At 37.7% G+C, this 24,656-nt stretch overlaps 1 protein-coding gene across 1 annotated transcript in view; it reads left to right on the plus strand.

Moving 5' to 3' along the window:
- Window positions 1-24,656, plus strand: part of LOC141938986 (multidrug resistance-associated protein 1-like) — a 39,849-nt gene that overhangs the window by 3,208 nt on the left and 11,985 nt on the right. Inside the window, exons 3-18 of the mRNA XM_074858023.1 lie at window positions 1,659-1,800; window positions 3,213-3,370; window positions 4,388-4,565; window positions 6,136-6,390; window positions 8,511-8,576; window positions 9,180-9,317; window positions 12,743-12,889; window positions 14,132-14,216; window positions 14,331-14,397; window positions 15,938-16,064; window positions 17,464-17,640; window positions 18,168-18,335; window positions 20,162-20,348; window positions 21,948-22,017; window positions 22,963-23,023; window positions 24,189-24,408. Coding sequence (XP_074714124.1) covers window positions 1,659-1,800; window positions 3,213-3,370; window positions 4,388-4,565; window positions 6,136-6,390; window positions 8,511-8,576; window positions 9,180-9,317; window positions 12,743-12,889; window positions 14,132-14,216; window positions 14,331-14,397; window positions 15,938-16,064; window positions 17,464-17,640; window positions 18,168-18,335; window positions 20,162-20,348; window positions 21,948-22,017; window positions 22,963-23,023; window positions 24,189-24,408 — 2,246 coding nt within the window. The remainder of the gene's footprint in view (window positions 1-1,658; window positions 1,801-3,212; window positions 3,371-4,387; window positions 4,566-6,135; window positions 6,391-8,510; window positions 8,577-9,179; window positions 9,318-12,742; window positions 12,890-14,131; window positions 14,217-14,330; window positions 14,398-15,937; window positions 16,065-17,463; window positions 17,641-18,167; window positions 18,336-20,161; window positions 20,349-21,947; window positions 22,018-22,962; window positions 23,024-24,188; window positions 24,409-24,656) is intronic.

The following is a 24,656-nucleotide window of genomic DNA, read 5'->3' on the forward strand; positions in this document are numbered from 1 at the left end:
TTCCGCTCAAAACAAAGGTGCCAGCTATTCTGGCTTGTCAATCTCTGGTATATAAGGCTGGACCCGTTTGCAGCGACTTTGGAAGCCTCACCTATGGGTGGACACACCACATAGGACTTCCCACTTGCCGGGACAGGCTCTTCAAATCCTCGCTGTAACCGGGGCTCCCCAGCGTCTGCGGGTCTGGATGATGATGATAATATATGCAAGTGGTGATGTATTTCTCTTAATCACTATTCTCTCTCTCTCATGTAGTAATGATTTGATGCATTACCCTGTATTTTCCTGTTTGTTGCTTTAAGTGCACTGTTCTGCTTCTTCTTACGCTGTTACATTACTTGGTTATCACTAGTAAAGTACGCCTACTCTTTTCACTCTGGTGTCCAAGTTTAATTGGTATCCTTAATCAGCAAAACAGCACTTTGTATTAAAGTTACAGCTTCAGTAGATATTTGGGAGGCCCTTGGGGATAGTGAGGTCCACCCCCACCAGAATTTTACAACCTTCAAAAAAGTGTTCCTGAGTCTTTATTTTCTGTCCTGTGATAAGCACAATGGCACACACGTTAGCCCCAAGCCCAGTGCTGGCACTGACCGGCACAGGAATGGCGCACTGGCAGTGCACACCAGAGAGGATAGAAACTGCCCTTGTGCTGCAGCCCTCAGGGAGAGAAATCCTCACCAGCCTGAAAGCATTAGGGCTGCCGCTGACAGAACACACACTCCAGTGGCCGTGCATGTGTGTCTCGTCAATTTCTAGCTGTTTGGGATTTCCTTTAAGTTAGAGAACATCGTCAACATGAATCCTTTTGCATTTCCCCCACCTCAGAAATGGCATGGCACGGTTTGCTTTGGGTTGTCATAAATCTGACATGCTTGTCAAAAATTCCAAATCAGCTATTTTTCTTTCAGAGCTCCTTTAGGTTCAGTGTATTTATCAGCCTTATTTTGCCATTTTTAAGACCAGTTTGTTGACACTTAAGTGGGTAAAAGCTCTTTGTTAAAATTTTAAGAGCTGAAGATCTGTGGTAAGGAAAGTTCCATTGTACTTATGCTGAAATCCAGTAGTTTAATGTTGTTACCTGTGTTAAAGATGAGTTGCAGGATAATGAGTCATCATCCCTGGAAATATTTAAAAGGGGTGTAAATGTGGTGCCTAAGGACATCATTGAGTGGTAGACTGGGTAGTGTTAGGTTAACAGTTGGACTAGATGATCTTAAGGGTCTTTTCCAACCTAAATAGTTCTATGATTCTGTGATAGTGCAGTCCTGTGATAGAAAAGGTATTTCATTCCAGATCACAATACTAAGTGGGTAATGATGCTACACATGCTTGTTTATGAAATAGTATATTTTCCTATAAAGAAATACAGGATCAGAAATGTAGACAGATTCTGAGGTACAAAGGTTCCTCAGAATTTGCTGTTCAGGTGTGACAATCTGGTTGGGCTTTTCTTACTTCAGGTGAATTTCAGTGTGCTTAAGGTGACTAAGTATGTTCCACTATTTAGTCTGTAGACTTTATAGGATTACATACACTGTTTTGATTATAGAGTTTATTTATATACACTCAATTATATCATTAGTGTTTTGAGTTAGTAGTTCTGCGTGTTTTGTCTGCTGTATTTCATGCTGTCTAAATTCATTGCTTTCTTTCAGACTTATATCTATAGGCTATAAGAGGCCATTGGAAAGGGATGACCTGTTCGAAGTGAATGAAACTGATTCACCATACAGTGTGTGTCCTAACTTTGAAAAGCAATGGAGAAAAGAAATCCGGAAGTCTACCACAGGATTAAAGGTAGCTATAATTCTGCCAATATCCTTTTCTAAATTTGGGAGTCTAGAAACTGGAGAAGATTTCTAAAATCTTGTGGTTTATTGAACAGCCGAAATTTTGTGGATCACAAAAGCCACTTGGTGTTGTGATCCATGATCTTGACTGTGACTATGGGATTCTTCTAAATCGTTTAAGTTCAAACTTACTTCTTAGAAAGATACCTAGTTACATTTTAACACTTCAAGTGATACGGAATCTACTGTGACTGATAGGGAATCTACCGTGGCTTTTACTTTGATGATTGATTACCATCTTTGTCAAAACTGTCCAACTAATTCCTCTCTGAACTTCTCTGTTTCCCTGTGTCTTATCTTTGCACCTGTATTTCAGATAGGTAGAGAAGTCTATTGTCAGCTTGCTTATACAGACACTGGCTTATAGAACATACAGAACAGATTCCAGTTTTCTTTAGTTTTAACAATACTGAGTTTTACAGATATTTTGGGGTTTTTGCTTGAGTTACCCTGTGTGATTTTCATGTAAATTCTTGACAGTTTCAGACACAGTTTTTATTTTGTTGTTGTAGGAGGAGCTCTGTAATGTTAGGAGCTCTGTAATGTTAGGAAGTTCACAGGAGAAAGGACCTAACCTGTAAGACCAGTAAGAGTGTAGCTTTTGGTTTTTAATGACTTATTGAGAAGAGGGCTCCTGCAGAGTCTGACCTTACTGCATCTCTTCAGTATTTTTCTTACCTATTTATAGGTTTGCCCTTCCTTCCACTGATGGTATACACACCAAAACCCTTTCTACCAAAGCATTCAAAAGTATTTTCCAAGAAGGATAATTTTTACTTCAGATATTGTTATTATTATTCAAGTAATCTGTAAAAAATACCCCATCCTTCATCACTGTGATAATTAAGAAAGGCTAACTCTTTTTTTTTTGAGTCCTTGTAAGAATATTTTCAATTATTTGAGCTAAATTCAAACTGAAAAAAAATAGTTACTTGACAACTGAAAATATTCTGAAAGAACAGAAGGGTTATACAACCTTAAATATAAAGTTGCTCTAAGCCTGCTATAAATGATAATGCATTTGTATTGAAGCTTACCTCTGTTTTTATCATACAATTTTTTTTATCTGTAATAATCATTTGAGGATTAAATTATTTTCTAATTATATTTGTGAATGATTGGGGCAACCCTAGAAATTATATCCTTTCCTGAAAGACTACTAGCCAGGCTGAATAAAACCAGACTTCATTTCTTAAAAAAGCTTTTCTTCTAACTGTAGGAAATGCGCTTTTTCAGATCATAAGTACAATGATGGTCTTAGATGGACACTAATATTACATATTTTATGTTTGTAAATATGAGTGAAGTTCAAAAATAATTTTTTCTCTTAATTCTGCATGTATTTTTGTAATCTTGCAGGCTTCTTACATCAGAAGAATGCTATTTAAGAAAACAAGTTTCCATAAACCATCTTTGATTTTGCCATTATGGCAAGCATTTAAATTTTTATTGATTAAAGTTGCATTTCTGAAACTTACAGCTGACATTCTGGCTTTCATGAGTCCACAAATAATGAAGTAAGTTTTTAATGTGTTTCACTTGATGTTCAGAGAATAACAGTAATAATAAAGCTAAAGTGTTACCAGTATCAAAACCAAACTAAGCAACACCTTAGATGTGTAAAGATTTTATTCTCACCCTCGCCCTGCTCCGGTGATTATTTGAAAATGATCTAATGAGGGAAAGCTCAAAAAGATCAGGAATTTCTTAGCCAAAGGACTGAAACAAAACCAGCAGAAACTCAATTGCACAGTATTATAAACCCAAATGTTAAAAAAAATGGACCACTGTGATATTTAACTTCCCCGCTTTTTTGTCAGTATTTTTCCATCTCTATTTAAAAAAACCCCACTAAATATATAATAATATCTGCAGCTTCAGCATTTACTGGAAAACTGGAATGACTGTTGTAATCATGTTGTTGATACCATGAGGTTGCTGGAAGTGGTTTTTAGAAACTTTGCTTACCACAGAGGTGTTAAGAATTTATCAAATATCTTTGTGTTGATAAAGAAAAGAGTTAATGAACAGAATTATTGTTGACCTCCAAGCTATACCCTGAATCAGTGTAATCCTGAACAAAATTGTTAACTGTAAAATCTGTTTTAAGACATCACAGTTGCTGGTTATTAAGATAACCCTTTACTAACACAAAAATAAGAATTTTACTGTAGATTTTCTCTTCTCTCTCACTTTCATGGTGGGTAGTTGAAGTCTTTCTAAGTACAAATATCTAATGTAATTTTTTTTTTCTTTAATGCCATTCTTCATTTGTACTCCATTGTCAGTGAAGTCAGCAATAGGACATTCGTGTCTAGAATAGTACTTGAGAATTGTTTCTAAGCTAACAAATTGGAAAACAGAGATAAGACTTGCCTTTTTTTAACATCGTATTTCTTTGTGATCTTCCACCATATCTGAAGCCAAAATGGATTTAGTTAACCAAGTTGCCAGTATGTCAGTTTATTGAACTTTTTCTTGTTGGTTGTTGACTTAATGCACAGAATTTAAAATTTATTTTCCTTCATTTTCAGAGCAATGATAATGGTCAGTGAAAATCATCCTAGTTCATACAGGAGTGGATATGTCTATGCTATTGCCCTGTTTTTCGTAGTTCTTTCACAAACCCTTCTCCATCAGTTATACCAGCGTAACAACATGCTTACTGCAGTCAAAATCAAGACTGCGGTTGTTGGCCTGATATACAAAAAGGTAATCATGTCTTCTTCTACTTTTCTTTCAAAACAAAAACTGAAATAAACACAGTGTTAAAGGACAGTGTGCTTACCAGCACGATCGAAACCCAAGATGTTATACACTGGTGACAGGCTAACAGATTGACTTTATATTTTGATTATTATTTACTTACAATAATTTGGATTTTCAGCAGCATTTCTATTGTAAGACTCTAATCCTGAAATTACATACTTTTGTCAGCCACCTGTAGAGACACAGTATTGGAGATATATGTAGAAACTGAACTCTTCCTATTTTGATTATGGGTTAATTTCCCAAATTTACAGAATGAACTGGGAAAACTTTCTAGGTTGGATGTCTGGGAAAAAGTAAGGGTATACGTGATCACTGTTTTTACTGTATAGTAGTAGTGAATATAAGAAGCTGAAGTTTGCCACATGGTCTCATTTGGAGGTTGAAATTTTCCCCCTGATTTTAGTGAAATTGGTTTTCTGTTGAGTTGAATACCCAGTAGGTTCGTTGTTTTTCAGATGTATAAAAGATGGCTAACTGCTGTGGAGATCGTCTATAACTTATCCCACCTTTCATAAGATATGCTGAGGTGGCGGCATTATTAGCTACAAGAAATTCAGGTGCTAATAATGTAGAAGTAAAAGTAGCTGTCTGGCCTGCAAAACATAAAAACGTTTACTATGCTGTTAATGTGTAGCATATGAGATGAAGCTGGTTTCTCAGCACTGCACCTTTAGTTTACTTTGTTATGAACATGGCATGTCGGTATTTTTACTGCAGTGTTTAACTATTAAGCACAAGTTAAGGAAGCAAAAAAATAATCCAAATCTGAAATAAGTCACTGTCTTTGTTCATGTAAAATACAGTCTCTTTTCTCAAGAGAGTCAAACTGATCTTTTGACATGAACATCTTGGGCATTTTCTGGACCAGCGTGCAAAATTTTATTTGTAAGTTGTAAATCAGTTAAATAAAGGAATTTGTTCTCTCCAGTCGCATATCAAGGTGTGTCAGTACATCAGATGATGAGCAGGACAGTAGAGGCTCTGGTTGGCGAGGGCATGTCTTCTGGCAAGTTTTCACAGCTACAGGGTTGCGATAGAGTTTCGTCCTCTCTTGGAGTAGAGTTGATTACTGAATACTGGGTCAGGTTGTGCTTTGCACGTGGGACAGATAGTGGAGTGAGTTGCTGCAGCACTGTCTTGTTACATGCAGGAGTTGCAGGTGACACAGTGGAAAAATATGAGGCACTAACACAGAGAGGGAGAGAGAATGCGTGTGTTTGTCTGGGTGTCAGTCCCGAGACACCTGAGACTTGTGGTATCTGCCTGCCACACTGAGATTGTACATGAGTTTGCTGTGAAGCCTGCTGTTGCTGGTTCCTGCACTGGGTGATTCTAAGCTAGGCCAAAGCTGAGGCTTTCTGAGCCCTCTTTGGGCTGTGTTGTACTGTTTACTGTAAAGAGTTGCAAATCTGTTTCACTGAGTTCTAATTATTGTCCTTTTAGCTTCTTCTGGCCAGCTAAACCCATCAAAATTGTTGATTTTTCTGACCTCTGTATTTTCTGGTTGCAGGCCTTAACTTTAGCTAATTCCTCACGACAAAACTATACAACTGGGGAAATTGTTAACCTGATGTCAGCAGATGCTCAGCAACTCATGGAGCTAACTGTAAACATCAACCTGTTGTGGTCAGCACCTTTTCAGATCATCATGGCTGTCGTTTTTCTCTGGAAAGAACTTGGCCCATCAGTCCTAGCAGGTGTTGCACTGCTTCTTTTGGTTATACCTATAAATGCACTTATTGCAGCCAAAGTAAAAAGACTAAAGGTGAGATATTTAAATAAGCATAGTAAGGAGAGGTTAGGTTGTCATAAAGCAGGGGGTAAATTATGCATGTATAAGAATGCTATTGGTATATCTAAATTAAACCCCCAAAAATAAACACACTAAGCCACAGCTGGTTTTCATTGAGGGAGGAAGCATAACTGCAGTAAGAAAGCCATATGTTTGATAGCTAAACGAGTATCTAGGCTGGATACCCAAATTTTCATTGTATTGAAAACAATACTTTTGTATTAGTAAAAACTTTGTATGACTCAATTTAGGATACAGCTATGTTTTTGCATATTACATAAGTTAATTCCATTAAATGAGGGATTTTGTAGGATTATGGCCCTCTTTCACTTTTATTATTCAAGCTAAGCTTCTCCCTCAAATTTAGCACATTCTCCTGAGATTATGGAAATTCCCATAGAAGTACAGCAGGTGTTCTGATTTCTTTTCTGCTTCTCTGATGCTACAGTTCTCTTGGCACTGTATTGCCTGTTACTATGACAGTTTCTGTAAGCTCCACAGGAAAAAAAAAATAACTACAATCCTAAATTTTGCACTGCTGTCATGGCAATTATTTCTCTCTGTCTTATTCTGCCTTTGATGGTGCCACATGCAGTGAAGACTCTGGGTCTCCATTAATTCTTTTGTAAGGCTGTGACAGTTTAGAGACGTTGAAAAAAACCCAAAAAACCCTCTTACCTCTTTTGCAGGTGAGGTACAGCAGCTACAAATGTACTTAGATCCCTACTGTGATATGAGAGATAGAGAAGAAATACAAAGGACAATAAAATAATTCTGTCTAAAAGTTTGCAACTTGTTATATATGACTAAGACTCAAAACATTAAAGAGGCTGTTAATTATTATTTTAGGAATGTGAGATGCAGAAGAGCCTGAGTATACTGAAGGAGTGAGAACAACTGCCGTGTTTCTTTCATTGGTTCTTTCAATAACAATATTTTAATCAGTAGCAGAGGAAACTTTCTTCCTACTCCTGTATATATACAAATATGCGTATACAGTGTTTTATATCCATATCGCATTATGAATATATTTGCGTATGTGTATATATAGTGTTATATTGTTACTGAGTCTGTATTTACCTGCTTAGTGATTTTGAAGATTAAAACCATATTATCATCCCTGAACACCCTGGAAACTGAAAGCCTGTTAAAATTTTAATTCAGTGTGAAGAAAAATAAAAAGGACAAAAACTGAAATGCACTTTTTAAGATAGTTTAAGAGAAAAATATTATTTTAATGTATTTAATCCTTTATCCTATCTAATGATTTATTTTTTTTAACCACATCTATCTGAAGATGATATAACTGTAGTATGTTTTGCCAATTGACGAGGTCAACAGAAAGGACACAGACACCAAGTTAAAAACATAAGCTTATTTTGCTTTAGTTTAAAGCAGCAAAAAGAATAAGCAAGAATAATGATCATGCACCTGACCATCATCCACATAGAGTTAGCTATAGTGATTAAGAAAGGTACATCACCAATTGCTCTAATACTTTACCATCATCCAGATCTGTGCTTCAGCTGGGGAGCCCTGTCACAGTGAAGGATCAGAGAACCGCTCCCAGCAATCAGGAGGTTCTACACAGTGCGTCCACTCGTAGGGGAGGTCTCCATCTTCGCTGTGAGAGGGTCCTGCTTTTATACAGTTTAACAAACAAATCATATATATATAAATAAAAAAAGCACAAAAACATGTGGTAGGTTGGCTTTACTTCACTTGGGTGCATCCTGGATCTGGCAGGATCCCGGGTCCATCTGAGGAGTTCCTGTCTTCTAGGAAACAGTTGGCTTAGGGTCCAAAAAGATATATTCTTTATCTATAGCTTTCGGAGGATATTACCATGGTCATAAGCTGAAAGGATGCTGGGTCAGGAGGTTCACTCAGAAGTCAATTCTGGTTTGAGACCTATGCTTCAAGCTTTGGTTTGAGGCCTATGGTTCAGGCCTTTTTATGTCGCAGTGCTACTTTGTTTTCCAGCAAGGTAAAAATAGCATAAAAGGTATTTATTGCGTACAGTACACTGCATATTTTACTCTCCAAATTTTTTTCCTCATTGAAAAATTAAAACATTGCTGTCTTTTAACCAGAAAAGCCAAATGAGATATTTGGATCAACAAGTCAAGCTGCTGAGTGAGATGTTACATGGAATAAAGGTAATGCCACAGCTAATAAGGGTTTTGGGTTTTTTGTTGTAAAGATAGAAAGTAAGTTATTTAAAAAACTAAGGTTTTGTGTGTAATATTTCAGCTGATAATGATAAAAGTTAGAAGAGAAAACGTTTTAACATAAGGTGCTTAAAGTGTTTTTGGAAAATATTTACTGGTTTAATTTGATTTGAAAAACTTACTATACATGGTGCATCAGTTTTATTACCACATTTCTAATGAGAATGTAAAATATGTTAATAGATATCCAAAAGCCTTTAGCAGAGTGTAATTTTAGCGTAGAAGAAAAGTACTTTTAAAAGTTGCTTGATTTTTGTTATTTATCCTGTTTTGAAATAAACCAGCCCATCATTTCTGATACATAAGGGACAAGGTGAAATCTGAAGAATTAAGAGTGACTAGAGTATGTCTTCCATAAGAACAACCTAATTTAGAGTTATCTTAAGTCTTGCTTTCATTTGTAAAACATTCAAATTTTTGTAGTTTGGTATTGCTGAATATTTGAAAATGACATTTGCAACTTAAGCTTATTTTCTGAAGTATAGTCACTGCTTTTCTGTTTTATTAAAATATGTTTGTTTGATTGTCTAGCTCCTCAAACTTTATGCATGGGAATCTGCGTATCAAAGGAAAGTCATGAGCATTAGAGAACGTGAAGTGGATGTGTTGAAGTCATCTGGGTATCTGACGACTTACTCTACGCTAACATTGACGTGTATTCCTTTTATGGTTTGTTTTTTTAAAAAATATTAATTCGTGCAGGACTGTTTCTCATGTTCCCTAATGCTTTAGTAGCTGAATTTCTCACAAATGTTGCCTCACAGTATCTCAAAACATTAAATTTATCAACACAGTATATTTGAATTCTCAGGTTCTAATAGTATGTATATGACTGGAGAAGGATGAGAGAGGTTATGAATTGACCAGGCTTTTGAAGACCTCTGTTAAAGTCAGAAACCAAATCCAAAGCTCACGAATCTAATTTCACTGTTTTAATCATACTGTTTCTATTGCATAGAAATCAACTACCTTGTTTATACTCCTCCTTTTCTAAGTTTTAAGGGAATGCATTTTTGATCTGTAATTTTTGGCTATACCCTCTCAAACACGAAACTTCTAAATACATGAAAAAGAAAAAAACAAAAAATATGAACCAAATTCATCCTAGCTTTGTTTCAGTGGAATTCTATCAGGAATCCATTCAGATCTTTGGATCTTTAAATCCCTCTGTTAAACTCCATTGGAAGTTAAATAGAGACTTCAGGGCCTTGGGACAACTGGTTAAGGGATCAGGAGCACAAGCAGTGATCTCCTCTATCTTTCCAGTTGCAGGGAATGATGGCCTGGCTGAACAGAGAGCTTTGACTGGAACTCAGGAAAAAAAGGAGAGTTTATGAACTTTGGAAGAAGGGACAGGCAACTCAGAAGGAATACGAGGATGTCATGAGGTTATGCAGGGAGAAAATTAGAAGGGCCAAAACCCACCTAGAACCTAATCTGGCTACAGCTGTAAAAGATGGTAAAAATGTTTCTGTACATTAGCAACAAAAGGAGAGCTAAGGAGAGTCGTCATACTTTATTGGATACAGGGGGAAACATAGTGACAAAGGATGAGGAGAAGCCTGAGGTACTTAATGCCTTCTTTGCCTCAGTCTTTAATAGTAAGACCAGTTGTTCTCCACTACCTAGCCCCCTGAGCTGGAAGACAGGAACAGGGAGCAGAATGAAGGCCCCATAATCCAAGGGAAAATGGTTAGCAACCTGCTATACCACTTAGACACACACAAGTCTATGGGGCTGGGTGGGATCCACCCAAGGGTACTGAGGGAGCTGGTGGAAGTGCTCATGAAGCCACTTTCAATCATTTATCAGCAGTCCTGGCTAACCAGGGAGGTGCCAGTTGACTGGAGGTTAACAAATGTGACACCCATCTACAAGAAGAGCTGGAAGGAGGATCCAGGCAACTACAGTCTGGCCTTGGTGCAAGGGAAGGTTATGGAGCAGATCATCTTGAGTGCCACCATGTGGCACATACAGGACAACCAGGCAATCAGGCCCAGTCAGCATGGGCTTATGAAAGGGAGGTCCTGCTTGACTAACCTGATGTCCTTGTATAACAAGGTGAGCTGCTTAGTGGATGAGAGAAAGGCTGTGGATGTTGTTGTTTACCTGGACTTTAGTACGGCCTTTGACACCATTTCCCACAGCATTCTCCTGGAGAAACTGGCTGTTCATGGCTTGGATGGCTGTATCTTTGCCAGGTAAAAAACTGACTGGATGGCCAGGCCCAAAGAGGTGTGGTGAATGGAGTTAAATCCAGTTGGCAGCCAGTCACAAGTGGTGTCCCCCAGGGCTCAGTATTGGGGCCACTCCCATTTAACATCTTTATCAATGAGCTGGATGAGGGGATTGAGTGCACCCTCAGTTTGCAGATGACACCAAGTTGAGTAGGAATGTTGATCTGCTTGAGAGTAGGAAGGATCTACAGAGGGATCCAGACAGGCTGGATCAATGGACCAAGGCCAATTGTATGAGGCTCAACAAAGCCAAGTGCCGGGTCCTGCACTTGGGTCACAGTGCAGTGACCCCATGCAATGCTACAGGCCTGGGGAAGAGTGGCTGGCAGCCCAGTGGACCTGGGAGCATTGATCAACAACTGTCTGAACATGAGCCAGCAGTGTGCCCAGGTGGCCAAGAATGCCAATAGCATCCTGGCTTGTATCAGAAATAGTGTGGCCATCAGGGACAAGGAAGTGATCGTCCCCCTGTACTCAGCAGTGGTGAGGCTGCACCTTGAACACTGTGTTCGGTTTTGGGCCCCTCACTACAGGAAAGACACTGAGGTTCTGGAGCACATCCAAGGAAGAGCAGTGAAGCTGGTGAAAGGTCTAGAGCACAAGTCTTATGAGGAGAGGCTGAGGAAACCAGGGTGGTTTAGTCTGGAGAAAAGGAGGCTGAGGGGAGACCTTATTGCTCTCTACAGCTACCTGAAAGGAAGTTGTAGCAAGGTGGGTGTTGGTCTCTTTTCCCAGGTAGCAAGTGATAGGATGAGAGCAAATGGGCTCCAGTTGTTCCAGGGGAGGTTTAGATTGGATATTAGGAAACATTTCTTCACCAAAAGGGTTATCAAGCATTGGAATAGGCTACCCAGGGAAGTGGTTGAGTCACCATCCTTGGAGATATTTAAAAGACTTGTAGATGTGGCACTTAAGGATATGGTTTAGTGGTGGAGTTGGCAGTGTTAGGTTTATGGTTGGACTCAATGATCTTGGAGGTCTTTTCCAACCTAAATGATTCTGTGGATCAAACTGGAACCTTCATTAGGGATAAATTACCACTGTTAATTTCAGTTACACAAACTGACGTTTTCTAGCACTTAACTCACAAGATGTAAGAGGTGAACAGGAATATTAGGAATAGTGAAAGGGAGGATTAAGGCTATCCTTCAGTCTGTAACCTTGATAATAACTGAAATATTTGAAGCAGTGATTGAGAAAAATTCAAATTTTCAATTAAATGCAGTGAAATAATCAACTTATTATATTTAGGACTTTGTTAGGAATCCTTGTACTTTGCGACTAGTTTAGTTCAGGACTCCTAAACTCAACAAAAGGCAGAAGAGACCCCACAGGACAGGTTGTTAAATTTAAGCTTTACTTAATTCTGAAGACTTGAGTATCTGTTGTGTAAGAACCCAGCTTATTCTCTGATGAGTATTGACTAGATTTTTGCAAAAAAATCCAAGTGGGCAAAATAAAAATACCTGCAGTAAATAATTCTATTTTATGTCCAATATCATAGCAATAGCAAGAAGAAAAAAAAAAAAAGTTAATTTCCTGAAACATCATGTGTGAGTGTTTTCAAAATGAGTAAACCAATTCCTGAGATGGGAGTTATTTCATATAGTTTCATGTGTATCTGGTTGGGTGCAACACAGTAGCCATGTTTTTTGCTCACTAAAATTATAGTATTCCTGCACTCAGTATTGCAGCTATGTAATAATTTCCATGTGCAGCAGTTACAGAGTGCCTGACATGAGCAGAAATGGGATCCTACACCTTCCAAACGCAAACAAAAATAGTATTTGTGTATAAATTTTTGTTACAATGTGATTTTGCTTCTGGATATATTTTTTACATTTTTTTATTTAAAAGGTCTCATTGGCTACATTTGGAGTCTTCTTTCATCTGGACGAAGAGAATGTTTTTACAGCAACTAAAGTTTTTACATCTATTTCTTTATTTAATATTTTGCGACTGCCTTTGTTTGATTTACCACCTGTGATCTCTGCTGTAGCCCAGGTAAACATATTATGAACAAGTGCTGTAAAATGCTGATATTTATACTCTGTCATGTTTCATCTATTTCTAGGAGTGATTAAGTCATTTAATTATTTTAAGTTACATTTTATTGAGATGAAACTGCACAGTGTTTTTATGGAATGAGAAGCATGAATGCTGTTTAAAAGATGTCTCTCAGTCTTTTAAGTAGAATGAAAATTGGGTAGCACACCTAATTGTGACTGAGCTTTCTGTTTCTCACTTTTCTTCCTTCAGTGGACTAGACTCAACTTTTGCTCCTACTCTCTCAACTTCTATTCTTCATAGTCCACCAAAGATAAAAGTATGAACAATTTGGACTGCACATTTTAAATCACTCAGCCATTGTTATATATTGGAGCCCTTGGTACCAAGTAGGGGAGACCCATTGTGGACTCTACCATACTGTTTTTGTCAAGTCATCACTGAAGGAATTAGTAAAAAAAAAAAGGAATAGAGCTGCTGAGGAAACCATATCAGCAACCTTCAGTCCTAATGGTACACCGGCAGGGTTACTATATGAGTTGGGAACTTCTACCTTTTCAGACTCTATTATGGGTATATGAGCTGAATGTACTGTGTCACAGCTTGTACACAACTCAGAGTTTTGTAAGGAAGGGGACCACTGTGAGGCGATACTCATCCTGATTTGATTTCATTTATGGTTAGCATACTGTGAGATCAAAGCCTTGTCTTTTCCTAAAGTTTACTCTAATAGCTTAAAAATTATCACAAGCGTAAGTTCATCTCACTTTGTCACACCACAGTGATAGACATCTCATGATGCAGTCACAGTAAATGTTGTCTTTCTTCATTATATGAAGAGAGAGTTACTGTGAGCTATTTCTTAATAGAAAAAAAAAAAAAGCTGTGTTTTCACCACAGGCTTATGAAAACAAACTAGTTTTCTCTGACTTGAGTCAGAGGAACCAGACATTTGAGGATTAACTATATTTTCTAACACTGGATGTGTCAGGCATGCTCTGTTACTTTATAACTACCAAGCAGTAAATCCTCAGGAAAAAAATACACTTATTCATGACTTTAGATTGTTTAGTACTTTAAGGAAAATAATTTTTAAATAGGTAAACACCTTTTTTGTCTATCTTCAAATAAGACACGGAATATGTCCTTCCATATTATCCAGAACTTTTAAAATATTATTTTAAAATTTAGAGAGCACAGACATGTTATACATGTTATATGTATATGTTCATCTTGCAGACCAAGGTTTCTCTGAGTCGTTTAGAGGATTTTCTGTGTGCCGAGGATCTTAACCCTGAGGATGTCAATACAAACTACAGTGGAAGTAAGCAGAGTTATTAATTTTTAATTGGTCATGAGTTTATATGAATGATCATTAAGAAACTCAACTGAGGGGATGGATTAGCAACTCTTTGCTCTTTTTTCTTTATTGCAACAGATCACGCTGTTGGGTTTATTGGTGCTTCTTTACGCTGGGAAAAAAATGGCCTGCCAGTTTTAAAAAAGTAAGATATTTCTTAATTTGTTTTTTTACAAGCTCCTTTGGCAGAATGTGATATCTGTAGAGATATTGTTCAGGTTTAATGTATTCTGATACAGACTAGTTCATGATGTTACATACTAAAAAGAACATAAATTATTGTTTCCAGAATATCCTATGTGATTGGTGTGCTCTGGAAAGTCAAATCTGACTTTCTCTTTCTGACGAGGAACCACACAGGAGTGCGTGTTCCTCGAGACAGCACTGTATAAGTGCTATGGGAAGCCAGTGCTCTTCATTCCTTCTTCATTCCTTCTTCATTCCTTCTTCATTCCTTCTTCATTCCTTCTTTCCTACCACCTCTCCCCTCAGTTTGCACAAGGTTTAACTGCAATATCAATTTTTCCTGAATTGCATTTTGGGAAGCATTAACTAACAAGATGCTCTTTTGTCAGTGCAGCATTTTATATTGCCCACGAGTAAGCTAAGGTAGTTTATGCAGCCTTGCATTGAATACTGATCTTAAAATTGGGCTGTGGCTTCCTTTGGAAAGAACAAACAAACAAAAAGTTTGCTTTTCTCACGGTGGTCTCTTGCCTGAAAACACCCCTCTTTTTGTTTGTCATTCCTTAACAAGGTATTTCTTAGGTGTAAATTCAGCTATGCATAAACTGCTATGCAATGAACACATTGGAGGGTTACTAAGGAAATGGAGTAACCGAGCTTGTAAGTGGAATGAAGAACCTGTTTGATAAGCTCTATACAGCTGTTAAATTTTACTAAGGCAGCTGAAGAGGTTACAACCCACCCGGTGTAACCCTCTCACCATGCTGCTTACCCTATTCCTCTCAGGGCTGTGGAGTATATAACACGCCATTGAGCATCCACATCTCAGCCACCATAGCCTGCAATATAGTATCCAGGCATGAGCTGCCTTCAGCATCATGTACAGGCTTCATTAAAGTCTGGTACAGTCTTTACTTCATTTGTGCTCCCAGCTCCAGTCTGAAGGGACTGTGCTTATCTTAGCATAGGGCCTTCAGATCAGAACACAGTTAGATCCAGATAGCATAGGGTACAGATACAGCAAATGGCTGTCCTTGTATGCTAAAGTTTATGAGTACATATTGTAGTTGTTTTGACAGCAAAATATACAGATTATGAAAGACAGCTTTTATTTATCCAAACAGCTATTTTTTTCCTTAAGAAAGATCAGACATTGGCCACAGTTGATGCTACATAAGAAGTCTAACAGTTGATTGTCAGAGTAAGATGGAATGTTAACCCCAGGCCTGAGAACAATACGATAACACCACTTATTGGTTAGACTGTCTCCTGTTTCATTTTGTTGTGACCAGATAAAAACATAACCTCTTAACTTGCAGGCAGATAAATTTATTCTTAAAGTCATTATTGCAAGTTTCTGAACGGTGCATAGCCAAAAGACATGCAAACTCAAGTACTAATTTCTCATTGTTCTGAGGGTAAAATAGAGTGACCACAACCCATACACGATGGAGTATTTACAAAGAGGATAACTCATTTGTCTTCCTCAATATTTCCAGCTTGAGTGTCAGCATTCCTGAAGGCTCTTTAGTTGCTGTTGTGGGACAGGTTGGATCTGGAAAGTCATCTTTTCTTTCAGCTGTTCTTGGAGAAATGGAGAAACTTGAAGGAACAGTTCAGAGAAGAGTAAGATTGTCTGTCTGTGTCCCCCTGCCCTGCCCACTCCACAATACCTAAATTAAGTAGAACTGCTTCTGAAAGTACAATTTTTCCTTCTCAACAATAGTTGTGGAAATACTGTCAAGGGTAGCTCCAGCTTCTTAAATCTTCAAAGTAACACAGTGATTTTTAATACTCTGTTAACAGTGTAACAATTTGTCTTTGTTTTCAATCTAATTGATTGCGAAGCTATTTTCATTTTTTTATAATCTATATGATACAGTGCAAAAATCATGAGTGTTTAAGTCATATATTGAGCCTAATCATCTAACGGTTGCTGTTTTGAAACAGCTGTACAAACATGATCCACTTGGAGCAGTTATAAACTGTTGTAGAAGATGATCATCTTTCTTGCAATGGCTTATGTGTAGAGAAGATACAGGATATGGAAATAGAGGGAAAAGTTAAACTTTAGGCAGAGATGGAATTAAGGTGCTGGCTCTCCTAGTGATAGGAAACCCTGTAGCTTAACTTGTAGTTACAGAGAGCAACGAAAGTCCCTATCACAGAATAGAGTTTAGGGAAGTTTTCTATAGGTTATAGATATGGTGGAAGTTAACCTCTGATGGCAGACTACAGTGCTTGAGCCAATAAATATCAATGGGTAAGCACAGTATTGGTTAATCTGGTTGCAAGGGGATGTGGCAACATTAAAAAAGTGTCTCAGCCTTGAAAATAAGTGTTGAACAAGAATCCACTCCTGTGGAAATCTAGTACAGTATCCTGTCACTGTTGAGGGGTGGGGGAAGAATATCAAGTTGAGATGTTCCAAACCTGAGAGTAGTAGTTAATGGGAAAAAGATTGGCTGTGTAGAATCTAATAAGGAAGACATATACCCAACAAGTGTACCTATACTATCAATTTGTTGTAAAATTAATAGATTTTCACAGGGCCTGTAGCTTAATGTAAGAAAAGATCTAGGAGCATTTCCAGTTATTATTCCTATCCTGTAACCTTAATTTCTAATGGCTGACACATTCCATGGCGTGTTATGTAAAAATACAAACAATCAAACTGTATTTTGATATATACCTAATACAGACCCATTTTGCTGCATATAAATCTTACAATGGGTGTCTGTCACTCAGATCTTTCCCTGAAAGATTTTGCTCAATCCCAGCTCTGTCAGTTTTATTCAAAGTATGTGCTCTTATAATAATAATCAGTAAGCTGTTATACAGGAATATTCAACAGATTGTTTTTATTACCTGACTTAGTCAAAATTTGAAGAGTTTAATAATGCTCAAGTTTTGGAAGTAATTACTGGTTACTTTGAGGTAAACCTGGAATTTAAAATGTACTTTTAAATGCCATTTTCTATATTGAGGAAGCCCAAGTAAAGAACATGTTTCTAATTCATTTTAGGGTTCAGTGGCATATGTTTCTCAGCAGGCTTGGATTCAAAATGACAGTTTACAGGAAAATATTCTCTTCGGTGCAAATCTAAATAGGCCATACTATGAACTTGTTTTAGAGTGTTGTGCTTTACTGCCAGATTTGGAACAGTTACCAAATGGAGACCAAACAGAGATTGGAGAAAGGGTGAGAATCTGAGATGTCAGTAATGATGCAATAAGTTAAGTTATGGCTTTTATGTTTTTATATATTATCTATTTGATAATTTACTCTGAGTAATCAGTGCTCAGCCAAGTACATCTAGCCCATCTCCTTACTTAGCTTGCTTAATTTGACCTCAACTTCTGTTCAAGCTCTGAACTCTTACTAATTTTTAAAATGGCTCTTTTCTATACAGAAGTTTGAGTAAGCCCTGCCCTGTTCACCAGGGGTTTCCTCTATACTGTAAAAACACCTGTATGACTATAAATAAAAGTTATTTTTTAATTTTCCAGAGTACCTTACATTTGCCCATTTGAATTGGGGATTTAATCAACAGACCCCAAACTTTGCTCTAATTACTTGAAAATCCAAATGTTACCTTTCTATTTTCATATCTAGAATAAAATTCACTTTGATTACCTGAAAAAATAATGATGAGACTGAGTGTGATACACTGGTCATCTTTAGTATTTCATATTTAAATGTGGATTTTTTTGGCTTTCTTTTCTTAGGGTGTCAATATCAGTGGAGGGCAGAAGCAGAGAGTGAGTCTCGCTAGAGCTGTGTACAGCAATGCTGACTTGTATCTTCTGGATGACCCCCTGTCTGCTGTAGATGTACATGTTGGGAAACATCTTTTTGAGAAGCTAATTGGCCCTTCCAGTCTCCTAAAAACCAAGGTAAAGTAGGGCAGCTTCCTTTTCAGTTTTCAGCTACTTTGTACAATACAACAGACACAGTAAAAGTCAAGTCATTCTGCAAAAGCTCATCTCTTACCTAGTGTGTTGATGAAAATTATTCTGAATAAAGAGGCTAAATAAAAAGCACAACTGATTGTGCCAATTCAAAGCCTACTGGGTAGACATAGCACAGACCAAAAGAAAAGATTGAGAGCTGGCCTGACCTGGGAGTCTGAAAGATTCATATAATATTTACTTATTTCTTCCTTACTAGCAGTTTGAGGAGTGCTGTGATCTGCATATAGAAGGCAGAGTAGAGCCTTTTGTAGTCAGTCTTGGCCATAGAATCATTCAGGTTGGAAAAGACCCTTGGGATCATCGAGTCCAACCATCAGCCCTGCTCTACAAAGTTCTCCCCCACACCATATCCCCCAACATCTCATCTAAACGACCCTTAAACACATCCAGGGATGGTGACTCCACCACCTCCCTGGGCAGCCTATTCCACTGTCTGACCACTCTTTCTGTGAAAATTTTTTTCCTAATGTCCAGTCTAAACCTCCCCTGTTGCAGTTTAAAGCCATTCCCTCTTGTTCTGTCACTAATCACCTGTGAGAAGACACCAGCACCAACCTCTCTACAATGTCCTTTCAGGTAGGTGTAGAGAGTGATGAGGTCTCCCCTCAGCCTTCTCCTCCTCAAACTAAACAGTCCCAGCTCCCTCAATCTCTCCTCATAGGATTTGTTGTCCAGGCCCTTCACCAGCTTCGTTGCCCTCCTCTGCACTCGCTCCAGCACCTCGATATCCCTCTCGTATTGAGGTGCCCAAAACTGGACACAATACTCCAGGTGTGGCCTCACCAGTGCAGAGTACAGGGGGACTATCACCTCCCTACTTCTGCTGGTCACACTCTTTCTAATACAAGCCAGGATGCCATTGGCTTTCTTGGCCACCTGAGCACACTGCTGGCTCATGTTCAACTGTTTGTCAGTTAGAACCCCCAGATCCTTCTCTTCCAGACAGCTCTCCAGCCACACCTCCCCAAGCCTGTAGCGATGCATGGGGTTGTTGTGGCCCAAGTGCAGGACCTGGCACTTGGCCTTGTTGAAGCTCCTTGTTGATGCCTCACTGCAGTAAATAGCCAGTATAAGTTATAGAAAGAAAGGCTTCTTGTTGAACAAAGAAATTCCATGGGGAGAGTGGAATCAGAAAGAATAGATTCTACCATTTAAAAAACTGTTCATGTGGGAAGGTAAAATAGCTTGTAAAAAATCTCTCCTCAGTGTTATGAATTAGTACAGATTATTCCTGCTGGCCAATGACTGCAAAACACATGTATTACTATAAAATACTTATGATTATGAATACATTATTATGAAGTAAATGTCTTTCACTTTCCCTCTCTCCCTTCTCCCTTTTCTTAATTTACCTGCTCCATGGGTTATGAGTATCTGGCAGAAGCAAGAACTCTACTAATGATAGACTTGTAAGCAGGTTTTAATATTGAGACTATCAAACTACATGTAGTATATTAAAAGATGTAGTATCTGCCTCATCTCTTTACAACCTAATCTAAACCATTCCTAAGCAGAAGATGCACATTAAGAAACAGGTGAGTACAAGTAGCTGTAAGCATAAAGTTTGACATTATAATCAGCAATTTAAAGAGTAATGTAGTAAAGTAACAACAATAATAGTAATAATAAAGTAGACAAATAAATGAGCAAAATCCCAGAAAAATTCCATTACACCATTTCAGCTATCATAATGTAATGTCTAATTTTAATATACACTTTGTATTTATATGGAAAACATTGTGTTTCAGACTCGTATATTAGTGACCCATAACCTAACGCTCCTGCCTCACACTGATTTTATAATAGTAATGGAAGAGGGCAGAATAAGTCAAATGGGGACATACCAAGAACTCATTTCAAAGAGAGCTAATTTTGCTGAGCTTATTCAAGTCTTCGGTGCAGAGCATACGAGTAAAGAGACAACCCAAATGGAAGGTGAGAAAATTTGTATATTGTGTTTGCTCAGTATTTTTTCTTTTCATTCAAGCTTCTCAGAATATTCCTCCTCTCCTTCCTGGAAATGAATAGAATAATTACTGAAAAATGTATAGCATTCCTATCTACATTTTGGTATGGAATTATAGGTTATAAACTGAAAAAAATTCAGACGTTAGTGTCTTGAGATCATATGGTTTACTCTTTCAACTAATAAATTTATGATAAATCTGTCTTGCGCAGCTGCTGTTTTAATTACTGGGTAAAAGTTACCTGATTCTGCTAAGGATTTATCACTCAATAAATAATTTATGGACATTTCAAATTAATATTGTAGTGTCAACAATTATGTCCTGTTTTATATTGGATGCTTCCCATTTCCATTAAGTTAGACTGCTGTAATCATGGAGCACAGCACGAATAGGAGAATATGGTCCATTTGTAGGAGAAAAAAATAAAGAAACTTTTAGTACTCTCATGAAATACTTCCAGCCAACAAGTAGACAGCCTAAACAAACAAATACGGCACAGTACCTTGAAACAGCATACTTACAAATCATTCACATGGATTAGGACTCAACTTACTTCTGTACCTGAGTTGTTCAATGTGTGCTCTTTATAGAGTTGTGTGAAAGAAATAGGTACATTGACAATGCAGTCTGTTTGACCTATTTTCATCATGTACTTCAGGAGGAGATTAATTGTGGTTATTTCATTTTGAGAGAAGAAATCTCCACATGACACAGAAGAGTCCTATAACAGACAAGTGACTGTAGATGTTTATAATGCTGGTTTGCAGTTAACTTAGCAACTCTAAATTGAGCCTGTAGTAAGTACAATGCGGTCTGGTGGGTTTACTAATTCAGGCCCTATACTGGAGCCAGCGCTCTCAAATATTTGCTGGGGTTTGACAGGGAGGAATGGAAAGACAGAACAGCAAATGTTCAGAAGGCCACAGTGGGCAGTCTTGAGTTAGCTGTGTTGGGATTAAAGTGTGAGGTAACCTTGTAAGGAAACATGTATTATTCATGAAGGGGAACCAAAGTAATAAGAAGAAACAGTATGCAGGGTGTCATGATACTAAATTATATGGCAGAGGTACCTTCCGCAGGGTGGATGTATGTAGAAAACATATTTTTGTCTTAACAGGTCTGCTGACAAAAATAACATCAAATATGACAAAGAAGAAAAAAATCCATTCCTGGAAGAAAAAAGTGTTGACTCCTTTTGTTAACACACGAACAACAGCAAGTTTGGTTTTCCAGCCATGATGCAAGAATACTTTGACATAAACGCTAATGTTAATATTTGCAGGGATACTAATACTCTAAGCAGGAATTTACTAAGCAAGAATGGAATTCCAAAGAGACTCTAGGCTCATGGGGGAGATTTACTTGCTGTCACAGTTCTAGCATTTGGTCATAAATGTGTCTGTCTTGTGTAGTAGCTATCCCAAGACTAGGTGAACTTAAGGAATTCATAGGTTAAATCATCCCCATTCATCATTTTGTCCCTGTTTTTTATTTCTAGCTTCCTGTGCTGTATCTGTCAACTCATGGTATATATTGAAAAGATTTTTCTATTTTTCTTCCCTTATAGTGAGTTCTTCAAAAGAAGAGGGCCAACTGGGTAGGAGTCTGCAACAAAGAGAACTGCTGAAACATAAAGAGTAAGTATTAAAAAAAAAAAAAAAAAGTAGCCATTGCTTAATTAATACCATTCTAGAACAACCCTAAGTGCTGAAGGCTGTTTCACTGTGTACGCATGGGTTAAGCCTGAGTGCCCATTAGCAGTTGGCTGGAGAACGTGTATCTGCAGCTCATCTTCTGGTTTCACTTTATACAAAAGAAATCAGGTTAATGTGCTGCATGAGTTCAAGAGGTCCAGTTCATGGGCTGCTTCATTGTGTGAAACAAAGTACATTTAGCAGGAATGAGGGACTTTCAGAAGACCAACTGAAGTCACTGATGTGAATGCACCCGCAATTCCCAAGCAGCAATTTGACTGCTTGGTGTATTAACAAATTGTTTATGCCCTTTGTTCTTCCCCTGTAACATTGATTTGTCTTTTTGCACCTCTAAGAAAACTTCTGGGTTTTCAGATAGTTGAATGACCTTCTAGATTAATTTATAAAGCACTGTAGCAGTGTATTTGCAGTGGTAGAAGATAGTGCAAAGATGAAGTAGAAGAGACTCAACTAGCAAGTTCAGACAATGCAGGACATTTAAGCTTAACCACCCTGGTCCTGAAGTAGTAGAATTGGATGTGTCAAATAGTAAGCCCTAATCCTGGGCCTGGACGAGGGTAGACCCAAGTTGCCCCACACTTACATGCCTCAGAAAAGGACAGTCTTACATCTCTAGCTGATGCCTACGCAGGACAAGCTCAGTTTTTGTCTACACATAATTATACAAGAAGGGAAAAGGCCATACCTAGTGTTGTCTTCTGACCATAATGTTACTTTTAACAACAAAAATAGAACAGCTGAGGACAGTTCGTGTCTCCACAGCAAAATTCTACAAAATTTTATAGTATCCATTTTTGCTTAGGAATAAATGATATATTCTTTGTATGATGATTCACAAGAAGATTTGAAAGTGTTTCTTGTTTGCAGTTCTTCCTTTGATCAATGGAAAATATTCGCTAACACTAAGGAAAAAGTTGCTACTGGTGGTGTAAGTATCACTAATAGAAAAGACTTTGACATTTGTTTTCATAAAAATGTATTTTGCAGTTGCAGTTTTGTGTTTCTTGTTAAGGTTGCCTGACATCTCATTACTGAAATTAAAGTCTTACAGGTTTTTGCCAAATTTTAAGTCTGTCATCTGAGATTTTTCTGTTTTGATGATCTGCTGCTGGCTGTGTTTTCATATTACGCCCAGCAGTCTGTTTTACATATTTCAGAAAGAAGAAGATTAAAAAAAGATTTTACCTCTGTTAGAAAAATATTCTGTCTGTCTTACCTTTAGGAAGTTTAAATACCTGTGTGCTGGAGCAGAGACTAGAAATTTTGCATGGTAATACTGCTGCAGTATTGTTTTACATTAGAAGCACACTTTCTGCAGTCTCCTTTAAAAAAACCTGCCAGTTGCTAGGGAGAGGGAAAAGAACAAGTGAAATAGTGTGAGAAGGTCAAAACTTCCTGGGAAGCTATAGTTTAATTAAAATAGGAACAGGGCAGGGGGTGGAGGGGGATAGAAAGTATGAGTTTCTAGCAAGATGGTAGAAATAAGGTCTTGAAAAGAATGAGTTTGCAGAACAGACGGAAGAGTTTGTGCCAACTAGAGCTCATTTCACTCCAGACCCTGTAATGAAATCCAAGAATCTGCCATACCTTTCAAGTGGCCTAGCTGAGTTTGATCCCATTAGTCCTCATCTAGGATGAGAACTTTCTCCTGATGACACTAATTTCCTTGGCTCCAGTAGCCCAGAGTGGCAGTTCTAAAGTTTCTAGTTCCATTAATGAATAGAGTAAGATTTGCTTCATACAAACTGCCCAAGAATTGCACTCTTGTTTGTTTGGTTGTTTTTTTCTTTTGGTTTGGTTTGTTTGTTTTGTATAATCTACATACGTAAGATTTTTTAAGTCTGACACTGGAAAGTGTCACAAGCAAGACTGCCTATGTTGTGTATCATTAAAGAGCAGAGTGTAGTGGGAGAGGAAACCTTTTTACAGTATGATTTTATATACGTAAGTTATCAGATTTAGTTAAATTCTTTAGATTTATTCTGAATTGAATGTATCCAATTCCCATTCTATAATGTGTATGGTCCTTCAACAATGGTAATGATTTTAAGAGTAACTTTTTTTTGTATATTCCTTTTTTATTATATATTCAGATGAAAATGTCAGTTGTTTTGAAATACCTCCAAGCCTTCAACTGGCGATGGATGTGGCTAACCATAGCTGCTTGTTTAGGACAAAATGCGCTAACCATTGGACAAAATCTATGGCTTAGCACCTGGACTGCAGAAACAGCAAAAGTTAGTGACTTCACAGAATGGAAACAATCACAAAACTATAAACTTCAAATCTATGGGCTTCTGGGATTCTTACAAGGCAAGTATAAGCATTTATGACTGTTTTCTCACCATTTGCCAAGTTTGATCTGCCTGAATGTGTATTAGTAAAGAAATAATGCTGGTTGTTTCATAAACTGAATTGTATGGGACACAGTGTAATAGTTTAAGCTTGGGAGAGGAGAAAAGATACACAGACATGTACAAGAAAACGCTATTTAATTTTATGATACTTCTGTGAATTCTTCAAACCTCCAAGTGTAACCTAATAAAGTTATGTTGACATCT

This window comes from Strix uralensis, chromosome 2, assembly GCF_047716275.1.
Source record: "Strix uralensis isolate ZFMK-TIS-50842 chromosome 2, bStrUra1, whole genome shotgun sequence".
Classification (NCBI taxonomy): Eukaryota; Metazoa; Chordata; class Aves; order Strigiformes; family Strigidae; genus Strix; species Strix uralensis.